The following is an 18,433-nucleotide window of genomic DNA, read 5'->3' as shown; positions in this document are numbered from 1 at the left end:
TAGACCTTCGAAAAGTGCCCTTCTAAGTTCCTTACAAAGTTCCCCTCTTCCCTTAGCATAGAAAAAGACCGCACATTTGGTAGGTTAAACATGGTGTACTTACAAACTCTTCAAAGGTCAGGTTCATGTGCTTTCCCATGCAGCAGTCAGAAAACACTTGGCAGCAGGCAGTAAAACTTGGCTAAGTTACCATGGTGAAAGTTCCTCAATTACTGGTACAGGAACTCAAGGGAGGCTGGTTGGAGCCATGTGGTCTGAGCTTGGAGCAACATGTTGAGTTTCTCAGGTAGACTGAAGGGGAACAATATCCTTGATTTCCTTCCTCCCAAGGTGAGGGGAGAGTAACCTAGCTAATCCATTCAGGACAGCTTACTCTATGGCATTAGTGTTGAAGATTCATTCCCATTGCCTGCAGTCATGGGATTGTTGTCTATCACATGACGGTGTATGTTTTTCATTCCACAGAATGGGAAGTGATGGAGACAGGATGTTTGTGTTGCTGTGTTCCATGAAGTGGGACTATTGTCCTTTGTTCTTTCTATTTGCTGTCTGATGCTAGAAAGAGTTTCAGTGCTCCGAGTGTATTATATGTAAATAAACGTAGATTAGCCCAAATGCTGAGTTGCTGAGGTCTGTAATGCAAACGGCGAAGACTCTGCGGATCCCTAAGTGTGCTGATGTCTCCAAGGCATCAGTCGCTGTGATGTTCGGGCTGGATAAAGCTTTTGAAGCTCCCGAATGATCAACCAGGAGGGAGAGAACATGCCAGTTGGGCATGTGTCTTTACCAAAGTCCTACTTGTGTGTAGGACACTCCTGTAACAGTTAACCCCGTCATGCATTAATTAGACATAAGCATGTTGGTTCTATGAGGCTGGTTATCCCACAGATCTTAGAGACCTTTGGATAATGGCCGACACTCCTTGTCCCCAATCATCAGTGGCTTCTGTAACGGATTAGCCCCAGGATGGAAGATTTATTACACCCTGGATTAGAAAGAGTTAATCCACCTCCAGTTTAACTGACAGCGCATCTTTAGGAGGCAGGACGGTGCCCGGTTTAAAAAGGAGGGAATAACCGTTTTGGGAGTTGGGAGTTGGAAGAGTGGGAGTGTGGTGATGAAGAGGGAAGAAGAAGTGTGTGGGGCCAGGATAGTGGTGGTTTAGGTCAGGCTTAGGATAACTTGAAGTTAAAGTCTGACAGAGTTAATGTATAACTGTAACTAAGCTTATAAACTTATGCATCGTTAAGGAAAGAAAAACCTATGTTCTCAAGAAAATAAAATTCATCTTCTTTTTGTGCCAAAGAGTATCGTCTTGGTTATTCCAGCAGCTTATTAAAACTCGGTGGAGACTCAGAAAAGGGCAAAACTTACCTAAGGAAAAGGGGATAGTTTGTGTCCTAGAGTCACACAGGAAGGGCAGTATGGTGAAAACCTAGAGTGCCACAAGTTTGCCAGGGTGAAATGGCAGACTGATACAGTGGGGATCTGAGCTGAGGGAGTCCCTGTTCTGTAGGCAAGAGGTTGTTCATTCAAATAGCCCTGAGTGTTCGTGAGATCAGGCCACAAAAGCTGGAATTAGACTCTCTTTACTGAGAAGCCCAGAATTGAGGGGTTTATTTTGAGGCGTAAGGAATCGAGTGGGGATTGCTTTAACCCTGTACCCTTTCGTCTCATAATCTATTGGCAACGTCGGCGAGGGGGTTCGTCACAGCTTCATCCACCCAACTGCTTCAAATAATTATTCTTTGCTTTCCATGATATAAGATGCATCAGGGAATCAGTTACATCCATAGCTATCTTGACTTGGACGTCTGTTTTCTCTTTTCAGGGAGGTTCTGCCTTTTCTCCTGCGTCAACCATCACTCAGGAGAAAGCACGGGCACAATCTTCCATTTTGGCTCATGAACTGGAATGCCCTTCCGCCAGCAGCGAAGAAACTGTATCCTGCCTCCGCCAGTTGCCTGCCAAAGTCCTCAACGATGCACAAACCAAGGTTTGCCTATTTTCTTGTTTTGCTGGCAGAGCTGAAAATGTGTGGGTTGCGGAGGTCGGATCTGGATCTGCCCCATCACAGTAGCAGAGAAGGAAAGCTGTTCTTGTCTTGATCTTTCATTTTGTGTGGGTAAATACTGCCCTTCAGTCTGGGGAATCAGTATTTGCCAGGAAGGAAGAAATGGTAACAATATAAATCACATTTAAAGGAGAAACTACCAAACTTGCACTTCTCAAAGCACTTTGTGAACTGAAACACGGCTGTTCACCAAATTTCGCCATGCAGTTCTCTTACAAAACAATGTGCGCAAAAATGCATAATAGTGGAAAGTGTGCTTGAAATGCACATATTAATGAAAATACAGAATGGCATTATGCCAGGGAGAATTGTTTGCCCCCCATAAAGTGTATCACTGCTTACCAAGATGTCACACCAAAACACTGACAAATTTTCATGAGAATATTTTTTGGAAAAAATCACAGTGTAGAAATGGGGAGAACTGAATTAAATATTCGGGGGTGGTGGTGGAATGATTAACACACTCAAGCAAAACTAGCAGATCGATCCATCCCTCTATCATTATTATGGCTGGAGTATTGGCAGGTTAAGAAATTGCTCTGATGAACCAGCCTGCAATTTATATGAAAAATAAATTGGGCAGGATTCACCTAAGAAGACCTGCCAACAGAATGCTAGTTCCTGGAATTCACAAGTGGGGAGACAGTTATTGCGCTCAGTTCCTGCTTCTGGGCTCCCCATGGGCATTGGGTTGGCCACTGTGAGAACAGGATGCTGGATTAGATGGGACACTGGCCTGATCCAGCAGCTATGTTCTTATGTTGTTCCTCCCCCCCTCTGCCCAACACCGACTGCCTCTCTGTTCATATCGTAGCTCCTGGCTATAAGTGGACCATTCCAGTACTGGAGCCCAGTCGTTGATGGAGTCTACCTCCAGGAGCCTCTTGCAGCAGCTCTGCAACGTTCTCGACCTTCGGAGGTGGACCTGCTGATTGGAAGTGCTCAACAAGATGGGCTGATCAGCAGAGCAAAGGCAATCAAGGTAGGTACGCTGCTGTGCTGGAAGCAGGCCCGTCTTACCCATAGAGGCTAGTGGCGCAGGGCGCCAGGGCACCAAGTTCTGGAGGGCACCAGGCGAGAGTCCGGGGAACACCGAACGAGCACACCGAGTGAGCTAGGGTCCTTGCGCCACTCTGTGAAAGGAGGGGGGGTGCCGGAGGGGTATTTGCACCATGGCGCCAGATATGCTTAAATGGCGCTGGCTAGAAGTAAAACTATAGTTGCTAGAATGGAGATAGCCTGACTGAGAAGAGAGGAGGAAGAGGATGCCCACCCTCTGTTGCTAGAGAACCATGCATTGGTGTTAAACAGTCTGCGTTGTCCCTGGGGTTTCTTCCCATAAGAGTGATGCTATCGGATGATGCAGATGCATCACCCTTGATGGCTTTGAAGAAATTAAAATAGCAACTGCCAGCTGCTGGCTGCTGGAAGGATCTACAGGCGGGGGGGACCTTAACGTCCTTGGAGGAAAGCTGGGATAGAAATGTAATTTCGTGTCCCTACGAATATTGCCCTCTCCATGCCTAAAATAGGGATGCGGGTCCCTATTTTAAAATAGGGACACGGGTCCCTAAAATGCCCCACTTTCATGGCCTGCGAAAGCGGGTGTGTGTGGGTTTTCCTCAACAACCGTGGCCTATATTTGCCTTAGATATGGTTTTATGTATATTTGTTCTTCGCTGGCTTGTGGGTTTTAGCTGTGTTCCGTTTACAATTTTATTTCTACACCGGAGAGCTCTTTGATCAAGTGGTTTACAGACCTTAGAAATAGATCGCCTCTTGCTACTCCACCCTCCCACTGAAAGGGACTCTTCTTGATATGAGGCGACTCTTGTACAAATTTGCCTGCAGATTTGTCGTTTGGGGGCCTCAGTCCCTGCAGGCTTCCTGGCAAGCAGATTCCACACGACGCCACTTTGACTAGGGACTGTAATCCCAGATTTGCTCTTGGAGATGTGGGCAGTGTAACAGAGAGTCCCCGGGGCTTCATCTCCCCAGCTGCCGAAAGAGAAGCCCATGTTTTTCAAATTAAGATAACGAGAGACGAAATGTCTGTGAGCCTGCCGAAGTATCCAGCACCCGCTCCTTTTGTGCTCGGTCTTTTCATCTCAGCATCCTGGCCGATGGCTCCCTGCTTTCTCTTTTCCCCCTGTGAAGCACTCTGCTCCGACCTGTTGCCAATTATCGCCAGTTTTACTGCGCGCGGCTGTCTGCCTTTTCATCAGCAGATGAAAAGATTCCTCTTGGTTGCTCCGAAATGTCAAAAAGTTGTTAGGCAACCACTCGTTCTTTTTTCCTTTTAATATCTTTATTGATTCTTCCCTGGGAGAAGAGAGCAACTGGAAGAGAGGGGAGCCCACTCTTTTATTTCCAGTTCCTCTCATCCTCCAGGGAACTGTGAGTGCAACGGGTAACACAGAATAATTTATATACATTGGCAAGTTCATTGCAGCATAGCTGTGCTAGCTTTGAACTTCTAGGCTTTAGGTGTGACTGTACCAGCTTGTTTTCATGTCCATACCTTTACTGTCAGAAATGAGGCCCTTTCGCCATGCTGCGAGATGGATATTCTTCCGACTTCGTAATCAGAATATCTATGTTGTTGTTGTTTAGTCGTTTAGTCGTTTAGTCATGTCCGACTCTTCGTGACCCCATGGACCAGAGCACGCCAGGCACTCCTGTCTTCCACTGCCTCCCGCAGTTTGGTCAAACTCATGTTCGTAGCTTCGAGAACACTGTCCAACCATCTCATCCTCTGTTGTCCCCTTCTCCTAGTGCCCTCAATCTTTCCCAACATCAGGGTCTTTTCCAGGGAGTCTTCTCTTCTCATGAGGTGGCCAAAGTATTGGAGCCTCAGCTTTGGGATCTGTCCTTCCAGTGAGCCCTCAGGGCTGATTTCCTTCAGAATGGATAGGTTTGAATATCTATATTGGCCACTAAATCAGACACCAGTTCAGCTCTCATTTTGCCTTCTGCCTCGTATCTCCGACTGACAACTCACCTGTTGCAACTTTCTTTCTAAAGCATCATGCACAGATCTATTGATACCCTACCCTCTCACATGTCGAGTCCCAAAATCATAACGCGCATCTTCCCAGCTGGGCTCCCATGCGAGTCAGGTGGCCCGCATAAGATCACAGAACCCAAAAGACACATGAGAGCATAGCACCCCAACACGTGCATTTGGGGAGCACCACACGAGATAGCTTTTGGGGGCGAGATCTCAGCACCCAAAATAGCTGCTGCACCCTTGAAGGAAAAAATGTGAAGAACTAGATATCAGAGGAAAGGCTTCTAGTCCAATCTCCTCCCTGACCAGCTAGTTTCCCATCACGAGTAGGAGTGGGGGATCAATTTTAACACAAGCTTACCTAACTCACACTTCTCTAAGACAGGTGCCAACCAAAACACAACTATCTTTTGAAATCTTCTCTGTATTTTGCAGGCAGTTTTCTAATCCCACCCCCCCACAAAAAAATATAAAGGATGAAAACGTGCCTTTTAAGGGAGTGTGCATTATATTGGGGGGGGAATTGCTTGCAAAAGTATGTGTGTTAAGTGAAATGCTCATTAAAATCTTGGGAAAATTTAGTGAGGATTTTTCTTCTTCCAAAAATAAATAAATCACAAATTCAGGCATGGATGTGGCAGACTGAATATAAGATTGGCAAAATGAGAAACTGATCTGTCCAGCCCTAGTGTGGGAGATTTTTTCTTCTTCCATGTGAGATCCTGTCAGCAGCGTAAATCGTTACATTCCAAACGTACGTTGACTTATGAGGGATCTGGCATTTGTGAGTTTGAGGCCTAAACATTCATTTGAGTGTACAAACTGAGACACACACACACACACACTTTTACACTTTTGTTTTGTTTTTGAGTCAGGCCAATGATAAGAAAGAAAAATTGTGAGTTATTAGACGCTGCTCTCTGGAACTATTTGGAAAGAGATGATTCCAGGCAGTTTCTTCAGCCAGTCGCAAGTCTCCTGCCAACAAGACGGAGCAGAGGATACGCTCAGGTTTCCAGCTTTTCAGGAAATGACTCTATAGCCAGTTTGGGGGTGGGAGAAATCTACTCTTTAAAAACAGACGGTAAAGGAAATTATATTTCAGAGACATATTATTCCTTAAAAGATGTGGGCGGGGGGTGGGGGGGAGAGAGTCCTCCTAAAACCCTTGGCTTTGTGGAGAACAGAGGTGGGTGCTAAACATCTTTCATCATTTCTGACTGGATTTCTGAATGACTCATGCAAATTCTGGAGCTTCCAGATGACCTGTTTACTGAGAATCCATCCTAATTTTGTTTGCAGGGGGATTAGGTAACACTGGTTAATGAATGAGCATTTGTTCCAATTTGTTTGCGGGGAAGTTAGACAATGCTGTGTTGAAACAGGTGCCATCTCACACTTTCCCCCATCACTTTCCTTATTGCAATATATATATATATATATATATTCTTGGGCAAGCAGGTTTGTTGTGCAAGAGCTCCAATCTAGCTTGAATTTCCCAACATGGGTTTGCTCGTATGTGATTGAACCCCACCCGAATATAATGATAGCCTGGAAGAGCCCTTTAGGTGGCTTCTAGAGAATTTAGTCTGCTATATTAGGATCACTGAAAGCTCCAGCTACCTGATGGTACTCTGGGCAACTATGGCAGGCCTTAGAGGCAGTGTGGTGTAGTGGTTAGAGTGTCAGGCTGTAGGACCCAGGAGGCAAGGCTTCAAGTCTCCACCTGCCCATGAAGTTCCCTGGGTGACCTTGGGCACTGTTTTTCAGCTGATCCTACCTCAAAGGGTTGTTGTGATGATAAAATGGGGAGTGGGGAAAGTGCCGTGTATGCTCGTCATGTATTTCTCCTTGGAGAAAAAGGTGCAATATGAATGCAATAGCAATAATAATAATAATAATAATAATAATAATAATAATAATAATAATATACAGAGCTATAGATGCATCCCACAAAAGTGCTGCACAAGGACAGAAACAGATACTGAGAATTCATTAATCTGAGAATCCAAACTTTCATCTTCTGTGAATGCGAAGTCCCACCAACAGAGGAAGGCAGGATTCCAGGTCAACTGGGTTGTGTGAGTGGAGGACAGAGGTCATTTAATTATTGGTCCTATTTAAGGTTTTGTTACCAAATAACTTGGGACCAGATGCCTCGGAAGACTGCCTCCGGCCTTCCTGTACAGACCTGCCTGTTCACTATGATCTTTGGATTAGTCCCTGTTAGTGGCAGTGTCATCTGCAGAGGTGGATCTTATGGCATTTTGGAACAGGGCCTTCTCGGTGGTGGTGCTCGGCCTGTGGAACGATCTGTCCTCTGAGTTACGGCAGGAGCTTACAACAGTGTACTTTCCGCTGGCTGTTAAAAACAACCTTGTTATTTGCCTGTGTCAGCAGTGTGACATGTCCACATAAGCAGGAAATTGTGGTTTCTTGTTAAGCCTGAACTGAGCACATTGTATAGTGCTCAGTATAGGTGACAATTTATAGACATTGCGGGGGATTCAATGCCACGGTCTCCCGATTGTTCTGTCTCCACAAGCGTTTCTGCTTGCTGGATGGAATGAACCCTCGTCTCCTCACCCTGTGTGCTGTTTGGGAAGTTCTCTTGACCCTTCAGAGCAGATTTTTTTGGGGGGGTACAGGGGACATCTGGGGGCAGGAGAGGGGTGGAAAGCCCCATTGCTCTTGCCCTGGCTTCCCCTAGCATGCCAGGTTAGTTGAATCTGGGCCATTGGGTTGTGTTACACAATGCCCTACCCAGAGTAGACCCATTGATATTAACAAACCCGAATTAGCCACGTCAATTAACTTCAACGGATCTGTTCAGAGCAAGGCTAGCACTGAATACCACCTGCTTATTTTAAGAGGGCGGTTTTCTCTTGACTGAAATAGCAAAACCAAGAAGCTTATTCTCTGAAAAGCCATGCAGACACTGAATATCAGCGGAGAGATTCATACATGTGCAAATTAAGGTGTTCCTGTCCCCCTTCCATGCACAAATAGACTTCAGGGAAGGAAGGAAGGTAGCAGCCTGCCTGCCTGCCTGCCTGGGGTGTTTTTTTTCTATATATAATGTATAAGCTGTGTTCCTGAGTTCTTCTGAATCCCATTTTCCTTCTCTCCTAGCGATTCGAAGTGAGCCAAGGCCGTGTCAACAGCAAGGTCGCCTTTTATAAGGCTCTCCAAAACTCCCTGGGCGGAGATGACGCCAACCCTGCTGTGCTGGATGCAGCCACCTGGTTTTATTCCCTGACGCACTCCTCCACCGAGTACGCCTCCTTCTCCAGGGCTTTGGAAAACGCCACTCGGTAAGAAACTCTTCTGCGGTGCTTGGATGCCATTTTCTGTTTTTATTTTTTTATTTTTTTTAAACATACTTTTTATTAATTTTACAGAATACAAAAAAAAAACAAAAAAACGGTACATACATAAACACCTTTTCCACCTCCTTCCTACCCACCCACATGGGTCCTCCCCTGCCACAGAAGTATCCCATATATGTGAACAGTCAGAGATGTTCCATTTTATGCTTGGATTTCTGTCCTCCTCCCCCTCCCCTGACCCCAAAGCCCCCCCCTGCCACCAGGGAGCTCCAGCAAACCAGGGCAGTACGCAGGAGGCCATCCATCCAACCATCTATTGTCATACCAAAAAAAAAAAAGAGAGAGAAAAATAGAAATAGGAAAAAAGAAAAAAAAGAAAGGGCAAAAAAAGAGAATAAAACAATACAAAACAGAAAAATTTTTCTTACATTCATGATTTTAAAACCATATTTTGTGGGCTTCCCCTCCCCCCCTTCCCCGGTTTTCATCCCTTTTTTATCATCTGCAACAGTTTCTTACTTTATAGAAATACACCTTTGTATCTTATACAACTTCAAATCACTGAAAAATCAAACTCCCATTTTATCTTCCCGTGCCTAATTTTTTCTCCCTCTATAAGCCTCCATATTTTCACATTTTCCAAAATCCATTCACTTTTAAAACTATAACTATTCTCAATTTAACCTTACATCCCCGATTACTGGCTCCACCCCCCCAATCCAGCAAATTCCATAATCAGCAGACCAGTTATAAACCTGTTAAACCATCCATGTAATTACAACATCACTTTCCCTTCACCCCACCCCCTGTTTACAGTCTTTTGCCATCCAGGACCATACAGGGCCCCTGAATTTCTTCTCTTCTCTGCATATTTTTTCCTTCTTCCCTGTGGGCGTTCTGAAGTTCCAATAATACCAATCGTGCCCCCCTCAAAAGCGGGGCACTCCATCCAACTTTTTGTAGAGTAAAGTCATCATTTTTTCCGTGGTGTGCTTCATTTTGTGTTGAATCATCACAGTCCTCATCTTCATCTTTTCCTTCCAAATCACAGTCATCATCATTGTCATTCTCACATTCATCTTTTTCAGTGTCAAAAGCTTCATCTCCTAAAAAATCATATTCTGCCATCACCATCTGAAATTTTTTCTGTAACTCTTGCCCTCGTGTCTCCTCTTGACATAGCTCTATTCTTGTTTCCCACATTAAGGTCAAAACAGACCGCTGGAACTCAGGGGAACACTTTTTTGTTGACATAATTCAATCCTGCCAAGGTCAAAACTTGTCACGTGGGGTGGAATATGATCACAGTTTATTTTCTCGACTCCATTTTAACAAGCTGGCTGCATTCTTCAAGTCTTATTAACAATAAAGTTCGAACTCACATTTCACAAACATTTAAACCAGAAAAGAAATTCCACAAAGTCCAAAAATACAAAATGAAATAAAAATTGACTCATAAATCCTGATCAACTCACTGGGTTGCCTGGGCTCCCGGCTCCCGAGGAAAAGAAAGATTTTTCTCAGTCTTTACCTCTTGCTGCAGGGCAGTCATAAACCACAGTCTCTCTCCCCTTCTCACCCTGCATCAAAGGGGAGATTCTCTTTGATGCCTTTGAGGGATCCTTTGAATTGCAAATCTTCTGTTTATGGCTTCGGGTTTCTATTTACTGTCTCTTTTGTTGCCGTGGGGGGGGGGTGGCTTCCTCTTTTCTCCCCTCTCTCCCAGATCCAAATTGTTTTATAATACAAATCGTGAGGTTACTTACAATCTTTTCCAATCGTTTTATTTTCGGAAGAATCCAGCGCTCTCCGCCTTCGGCTTGAAGCTTCTCCCTGCTAGAATAACGTTGCCGCTCAAAATGGCCCCCGCGACTTCTACCCTCCTCGCTCCGGGGCTCTTATTAGAGCTAACCGAAGAGTTGGGGAGTCCGGATTTGGGCTGTGCCGAGCAAATTGCCCCCGGGACGCCCTTCCCGAGGTTCTAAGGGGCGCAGCGTCGCTCTCGCTGCCCTCCCCACTCCTAGCAGGGACGGGCCGTCTCGGAGACGAGACGAGACCCCGCCGATCGGCGCTGGCGCTGAACCCGGAAGCCATTTTCTGTTTTTAAAGGCAGTGGAGAAGGAAAAGCCTCAACAACAAAATGTTTTCTCGCAACAAGTGATGACTCTTTACAAAGGAGACCTACAAAAACATTGCAGCGTGGAGCATTCATGTTCAGAGTGCCAGCCAGCCAGACCCTTTTCCAATACACTCCATTCCACACACCCTCTCTGGTTTCTGTCCATCTTCTCAATAGCCAGCCAGAGTTCTACGACCACTGAGCATGCTCAATCTTCAAAGCCCTTTAGGTTCCAAATGCCCCCTCCCCCCCAATCTAAAATTGTTTTATTTTTCTGCTAAGGTTCCCCTGTTGGAAGCTCCTTCGTGTGGTGGGGAGGCAGTTTTGACTACATAATGATCCACACTCGAAGAACAAGTTCGCTATTAGGATTTCACTAGCTTAATACCCATTTGCTGGGAAAATGTACCGGTGCTGCTAATACAAATAGTAGTAGAATACAGTGGAACCTCAGTTTATGAACACCTCGGTTTACGAATTTTCAGTTTACGAATTTTCGGTTTACGAACGCCGCAGACCCATCTGGAACAGATTAATTCACTTTCCATTACTTTCAATGGGAAAGTTCGCTTCAGTTAATGAACGCTTCAGTTTATGAACAGACTTCCGGAATTAATTACACCCATGCTCCGGTTTAAGTACGCTTCAGGTTGAGTAATCCGCGGACCCGTCTGGAACGGATTAATCCACTTTCCATTACTTTCAATGGGAAAGTTCCCTTCAGTTCATGAACGCTTCAGTTTATGAACAGACTTCCAGAACCAGTTATACCCATGCTTCGGGTTAAGTACACTTAACTTCCATGAACAGACTTCCAGAACCAATTGTGTTCATAAGCCGAGGTACCACTGTACATGCAACACGTGGGTGACACACAATGATCTCCAAATCAATTATACATTATTCATCATACATTGTTTATCAAACTTCTGAGGAAAATATATATAAAAAGCCTTATGTAAAAGCCACAGAGACTTACAAACTAACAGCTCTGAAAACAAACTGTTGATATCTAATTCCAATGCTCTTTTCAAATGTTTAACTCCAACTGAATGTCCAATTCTGGTATGTGTTCCAGATGTTAAACTCAGTCTTTTAATTTCCTTTAGATTAGTTCATAAAGATACCAACAAAGATAAGTTTGATGTTATTTCCAATACCGTGAGGCGCTGATGGTGTTGTAAACAGATGTTAATGAAGATGTAAATGAAGAGACAGGGTGCTGGAGTTGAGATGCCATGTTTGTTTTGCTACTCACTATAGAGGGGTCAAGGGGACGCGGGTGGCACTGTGGGTTAAACCACAGAGCCTAGGGCTTGCCGATCAGAAGGTCGGCGGTTTGAATCCCCGTGACGGGGTGAGCTCCCATTGCTCGGTCCCAGCTCCTGCCCACCTAGCAGTTCGAAAGCACGTCAAAGTGCAAGTAGATAAATAGGTACCACTCCAGCGGGAAGGTAAACGGTGTTTCCGTGCGCTGTTCTGTTTCGCCAGAAGCAACTTAGTCATTCTGGCCACATGACCTGGAAACTGTACGCTGGCTCCCTCGGCCAATAGAGCGAGATGAGCACCACAACCCCAGAGTCGGTCACGACTGGACCTAACGGTCAGGGGTCCTTTTACCTTTTATAGAGGGGGTCAAACTTGAGATGGGGTTCCTGACTTGTGGATGGAAGATGAAAGAGGTTTTAACAAAGAAAAAAGTCCTTAGATAGATCGGTTTTGAATTGTGGGTTGCAATCCTTCTAGCAAACATGAGGTGAGGTTATAAACAGCAAGAAGGAGGTCTGAGCGGTTAAGCTGCAGCCCCTGCATGCCGTGTCTTGTGGTTTAGGAGTGTTTCTTTCATTTTCTTTGGCCGCTCCTGTGTGGTTTCCGCAGGTTTAAATTTGGCCAGTTCCCCATATCAGTCCTTCAAAATAAGAAACCAGCTCGCCCTCCCTCTCCAGCATGTCAGCTCCTAGCCTTCCTTTGCAGCGCAACTTTTCCGCAAATCAGAAAAGCCACTGAGATGCAGAGAACCATTTCTGCACACTTTACAAGTCCCACACTCTTCTGCAGCTGAACACTTGTTCTGCTTTTCATGCTAGCGGCTCCCTTCTCCAACAAGCAGATCAGCAACATCGTAAACCTCCTAATGTTTTAAACATGGGTTGAGAGTTGTTGGAGGTGGCTGGGTCACTGCAGGAAACATCTGCAGATGAACAACAGTGACATGCTAAGGATGGATGAAATCTGGGAGGAATGTTGTTGGTGTCTGGGACATTGCTCCCCTGCTCCTTAAAATTATTCCTGTATATATTTTTTTACATTTGTATCCCACCTTTCTTGCATCCTGGAGTAGAAGGCAGTGTTCATGTGGTTCCAAGGTGATCTCCTATCCAGGTGCTGACCAGACCCATACCTGCTTATTAGCAGCAAGGTGATGGCCTCCTGTCCCTTCAGACTAGACCCTGGGACTTTAGAGGTAGCAATTATGGCTGAGTCTCACCAGACAAGGGACAATTGTTTCGGTTTACAAAAACAATTGGTTCCAGAAGTCTATACTTAACCTGAAGCGAACTTTCCCATTGAAAGTAATGGAAAGTGGATTAATCTGTTCTAGACGGGTCCGCGGAGTACTTAAACTGAAGCGTACTTAACCTGAAGCGAACTTTCCCATTGAAAGTAATGGAAAGTGGATTAATCTGTTCTAGACGGGTCTGCAGAGTATTCAGCCTGAAGCGTACTTAACCCGAGGTATGAGTGTAATTGGTTCCGGAAGCCCATACTTAACCTGATGCGAACTTTCCCATTAAAAGTAATGGAAAGTGGATTAATCCGTTCCAGATGGTCCATGGAGTACTTAAACTGAAAATACTCAAACTGAGGCGTACTTAAACCAAGGTATGACTGTACATGAGCCATTGGCTCCTGGCTTGGTCTAGGCCATAGGTAGGCAAACTAAGGCCCGGGGGCCGGATCCGGCCCAATCGCCTTCTAAATCTGGCCTGCGGACAGTCCGGGAATCAGCGTGTTTTTCCATGAGTAGAATGTGTGCTTTTATTTAAAATGCATCCCTGGGTTATTTGTAGAGCATAGGAATTCATTCTGTTTTTTTCTTCTCCAAAAAATAGTCCAGCCCCCCACAAGGTTTGAGGGACAGTGAACTGGCCCCCTGCTGAAAAAGTTTGCTGACCCCTGGCCTAGGCTCAGTAAATCCATCAATGCTTTCAATGGTGATGCAAGAGACTTCTTACTATCAGATGTCAGGGTGCAGTGTGGGAAGCAGCCTTAAACTGAGTTAGGCCATTGATTCATTTAGCTCAGTATGGTCTGAACGTACCAGGATTTCAGATAGAATTCTTTCTTAGTCCTACCTATGGATTCCAGAGATGAGTTATGGCCTTCCCCTAAATCGCAGAAAGCTGTGCTCTCTGCCATGGCAGGCCATTCATCTGCCTAGCTCATCATGGTCTTCACCAGCCTTTTGCAATCTGTTGCCCTCCAGATGTTTTAGACTAAAACTGCCATCAGTCCCCGACAGCATGGCCAGTGGGGGTTGTAGCTCAAAACATCTGGCTCCCAGGAACAAGAGCAGGCATCCTCAAACTTCAGCCCTCCAGATGTTTTGGACTACAATTCCCATCATCCCTGACCACTGGTCCTCTTAGCCAGGGATCATGGGAGTTGTAGGCCAAAACATCTGGAGGGCCGCAGTTTGGGGATGCCTGAACAAGAGCATCACTTGTTAAAAACTAGAATGGCTTCCTGTCATTACTAAACATCATGAGGTGGTTAGTCAACCCTGTGGTTTTTGCAGTCTTTGTTAAATGAGCATTTTGGAAGCCTCAGCTTATTTCTCAGGAACGTGTAATAAAGAACACATATCTTGTGTTTGTACAGCAGAGCTCTCCCAGCTTTACAAAGGATGGCAAAGGAAGAAGCATACCATGAAGCAGACTTAGAATAATAGAATCATAGAATCATAGAGTTGGAAGAGACCACAAGGGCCATCCAGTCCAACCCCCTCCCAAGCAGGAAACACCATCAAAGCATTCTTGACATGTGCCTGTCAAGCCTCTGCTTAAAGACCTCCAAAGAAGGAGACTCCACCACACTCCTTGGCAGCAAATTCCACTGCCGAACAGCTCTTACTGTCAGGAAGTTCTTCCTAATGTTTAGGTGGAATCTTCTTTCTTGAAGTTTGAATCCATTGCTCCATGTCCGCTTCTCTGGAGCAGCAGAAAACAACCTTTCTCCCTCCTCTATATGACATCCTTTTATGTATCTGAACATGGCTATCATATCACCCCTTAACCTTCTCTTCTCCAGGCTAAACATACCCAGTTCCCTAAGCCGTTCCTCATAAGGCATTGTTTCCAGGCCTTTGACCATTTTGGTTGCCCTCCTCTTGACACGTTCCAGCTTGTCAGTATCCTTCTTGAACTGTGGTGCCCAATTCCCAAACCTTTGGGCCCCAAATGTCACTCCCACCAGCACCATCCACCTTGGTCAGGGATGATGGGAGTCATAGGAGAGGAAGGTTGCTGTAGAGGAGGGATGGGGAACCCACAGGGCTAAATAGGTCTCCCCATTTGGCTAAGCCTTTCCCAGCTGCCCTATTATGCATGATGTAATGTGTAGGGAGGACGAATATCCAACTCCCTGCCAGAAGTGGGGTTTGCAGAGACAGATGACCTCTCTTAACATCGTTCAGCAAGGGAAGCACCAATAGGTCTTGTTGTGAAGAGCTGAATGAATGGCAAGGTCGGATGGATGGATGGATGGATAGATAGATGATAGATAGATAGATAGATAGATAGATAGATAGATAGATAGATAGATAGATAGATAGATGAGAGAGGGAGGGAGGGAGAGAAATAGGTGGATAGGTGGATTGATGGGTAGGTAGGTAGGTAGGTAGGTAGGTGGATAGATGATAGATAGATATAGTTAGATGCATGCTAGGATTTTCCACTTTAAAAAGAGCAGAGAATCTGAGTCCTTTGAGTCCTGGCGGTTTCCATGTGTGCAATGAGTAGACCCTAAAACAAAAGCAAACATTCAACTGTAACTGGAAGATTGCAAGGGAAGATCAATAGTGGTGGGTAAAATTAAAGCCCAGGGAGTGTCTGGCCCTCCATTATGAATCTTCTTGCTGTGCAATCCCGGGTGAGCTTCGCTGAAAACAGCTGAATTCTTGGTGCAAGAGAGCATGGCGTGTTGCCCTTATGGAAAAAGCAACTCGCAATTTAAGACCGGCAGGTGGAACAAAGCACAGAGACACCTTTGCGGGAGAATAGTGGAGCTTTGTTTTCATTCGCAAATACTCCAGGAAAAAATCCCAAAGACCAGTTCCGAAGGTTTATACTAACTTGCAGATCACTTCATTAAGAATGTGTTTTACAGATGTGCACTTGCGGTGTCTGAATGGGAATGCAGGTTTCCATCATGTATTTTTTTTTGGGGGGGGAAGGGAGTGTCTCTGGGGAAATATGAAGAACAAAAATAAATAATAAACAACTGGTCTAAACCTTCTCCCAAGCTGGGCTCTCTGGCCAAAGCAAAGAGAAACATACTTAAAATAGCTTTTTCCTAATTGCCACCCCCCATTTTTTTGGTAGGTGCTCTTTTTATATAAACAGATTTGTTTCACCAAAACAAAAGAGTGGTTATTTGATTGTATAAGATTTGTGCAAGTTTATTGGTTTAATCATTTGTTGCTTTTGAATAATGGGATAAAAGGAAGTTTGCAAGTTTCAGCAGCATTGCTTAGTCCCTGTATTGTTCACTCGGCCCATTGTTATGAGGCCTCTCTGTACATTCTTCTTTGGCGATCACTTGTAGCCGAGTAAGATTGTCTTCCATAAACACAGTTTTAACAATGGGTCCATAAGTGACTGTGGAGGCCACATGTCCTTCCACAGTGGGGACATTGGTTTCCAGGCGGGAGTTGATCACGGTGTAGATTTGCCAAGCGTGCCTTCCTCTTAGCACGTTTCTCCCTTGCGTCCTGAGATTGATTTTCTTCAAAGCCCATGACACCTTTGGTAAAGGCTGTTCTCCAACTGGAGCACTCACAGGTACAGTGTTTCCCAGTGTTGGAGCGCTCAAGGCCAGTGTTGTCAGTGTTTATACTACATTTTTAAAGATTTGCCTTGAGACAGTCTTTAAACCTCTTTTGTTGACCACCAGCATTACGCTTTCCATTTTTATGTTCGGAATAGAGTAGTTGCTTTGGAAGACGATCATCAGGTATCCCGCACAACATGACCAGTCCAACGAAGTTGATGTTGCAGAATCATTGCTTCAACACTGGTGATCTTTGCTTCTTCCAGTACACTGATATTAGTTCGCCTGTCTTCCCAAGTGATGTGTAAAATTTTTTGGAGACACCATTGATGGAATCTTTCAAGGAGTTAGAGATGGTGTTTATAAGTGGTCCATGTTTCACAAGCATATAGTAAGGTTGGTAGTACAATAGGTTTGTAAACAAGCATTTTGGTTTCCCTGCGAATGTCCCGGTCCTCAAACACTCTGCACTTCAATTGGGAGAAAGCCGCACTCGCAGAGCTCAGGCGATGCTGGATTTTGGCATCAATGTTGGCCTTGTGGAAAGGTAATCTCCTTCCTTTCCCTATTTGAGGGACCTTCGTTGCAACTTGTTATCATTTGGCCATTGTTTCTTGACCATAACATCGTTTTCTTTTGCCATTTCTCAGGGACCAGTTCATCATTTGCCCCACAATAGGCATGGCTCGCCACTGGGCTGGCAATGGCAGAGGCAAAGTCTTCATGTACCACGTTCCAGACACCTCCCTGAGCAGGTAAGAGCATGGACAGAGTTCTGTTTTCATGGATCATGGGATGCACAGTTCATTCTTATTTTCAGTCTATGATCATTGCTGCTGTTGATGATGGTGATACATAAACTTTTCCATAAATCCATTCCTTTCCATTTCTCATTTACGCTTCAATTAAAAAAAAAATCACATTCAAAAATGTTTTTTCTCTCAAAACACACCTTTCATAAAATTATAGGATCATAGAGTTGGAAGCTTGGAGTGGCAACCGAGACCATATAACACCGGTCCTGAAAGACCTACATTGGCTCCCAGTACATTTCCGAGCACAAATCAAAGTATTGGTGCTGACCTTTAAAGCCCTAAACGACCTCGGCCCAGTAGACCTGAAGGAGCGTCTCCGCCCCCGTTGTTCAGCCCGGACACTGAGGTCCCGCTCCAAGGGCCTTCTGACGGTTCCCTCTCTGCGAGAAGTGAGGTTACAGGGAATCAGGCAGAGGGCCTTCTCAGTAGTGGCACCCGCCCTTTGGAACACCCTCCGAACAGATGTGAAGGAGATAAGTAAAAGTAAAGGTACCCCTGACCGTTAGGTCCAGTCGCGGACGACTCTGGGGTTGCGGTGCTCATCTCGCTCTGTAGGCCAAGGGAGCCAGCGTTTGTCCACAGATGGCTTCCAGGTCATGTGGCTAGCATGACTAAGCTGCTTCTGGCGAACCAGAGCAGCGCACGAAAACACCGTTTACCTTTCTGCCGGAGTGGTACATATTTACCTCCTTGCACTTGACGTGCTTTCGAACTGCTAGGTTGGCAGGAGCAGGGACTGAACAATGGGAGCTCACCCCATCGCAGGGATTCAAACCGCCGACCTTCTTATCAGCAAGCCCTAGGCTCTGTGGTTTAGACCACAGCGCCACCTGTGTCCCTGAAGGAGATAAAGAACTACAAAACTTTTAGAAGACATCTGAAGCCAGCCCTGTATAGGGAAGCTTTTAATGTTTGATGTTTTATTGTGTTTTTAATATCCTGTTGGAAGACGCTCAGATTGGCTGGGGCAACCTAGTAAGATGTGTGGGGTAGAAATAGTAAAGTTATCATTATGGAATCGGACGTCCCTATTTT

General features: G+C 45.3%; 1 protein-coding gene across 1 annotated transcript in view; it reads left to right on the top strand.

The window, feature by feature from the left end:
• Nucleotides 1-18,433, top strand: part of TG (thyroglobulin) — a 168,602-nt gene that overhangs the window by 134,997 nt on the left and 15,172 nt on the right. The window contains exons 42-45 of the mRNA XM_060277605.1: nucleotides 1,832-1,996; nucleotides 2,889-3,056; nucleotides 8,217-8,398; nucleotides 17,234-17,338. Of these exons, the coding sequence (XP_060133588.1) occupies nucleotides 1,832-1,996; nucleotides 2,889-3,056; nucleotides 8,217-8,398; nucleotides 17,234-17,338 (620 nt within the window). The remainder of the gene's footprint in view (nucleotides 1-1,831; nucleotides 1,997-2,888; nucleotides 3,057-8,216; nucleotides 8,399-17,233; nucleotides 17,339-18,433) is intronic.

The sequence above is a fragment of the Zootoca vivipara genome, chromosome 8 (assembly GCF_963506605.1).
Source record: "Zootoca vivipara chromosome 8, rZooViv1.1, whole genome shotgun sequence".
Taxonomy (NCBI): Eukaryota; Metazoa; Chordata; class Lepidosauria; order Squamata; family Lacertidae; genus Zootoca; species Zootoca vivipara.
This window is presented reverse-complemented; position numbering and strand designations above follow the sequence as displayed.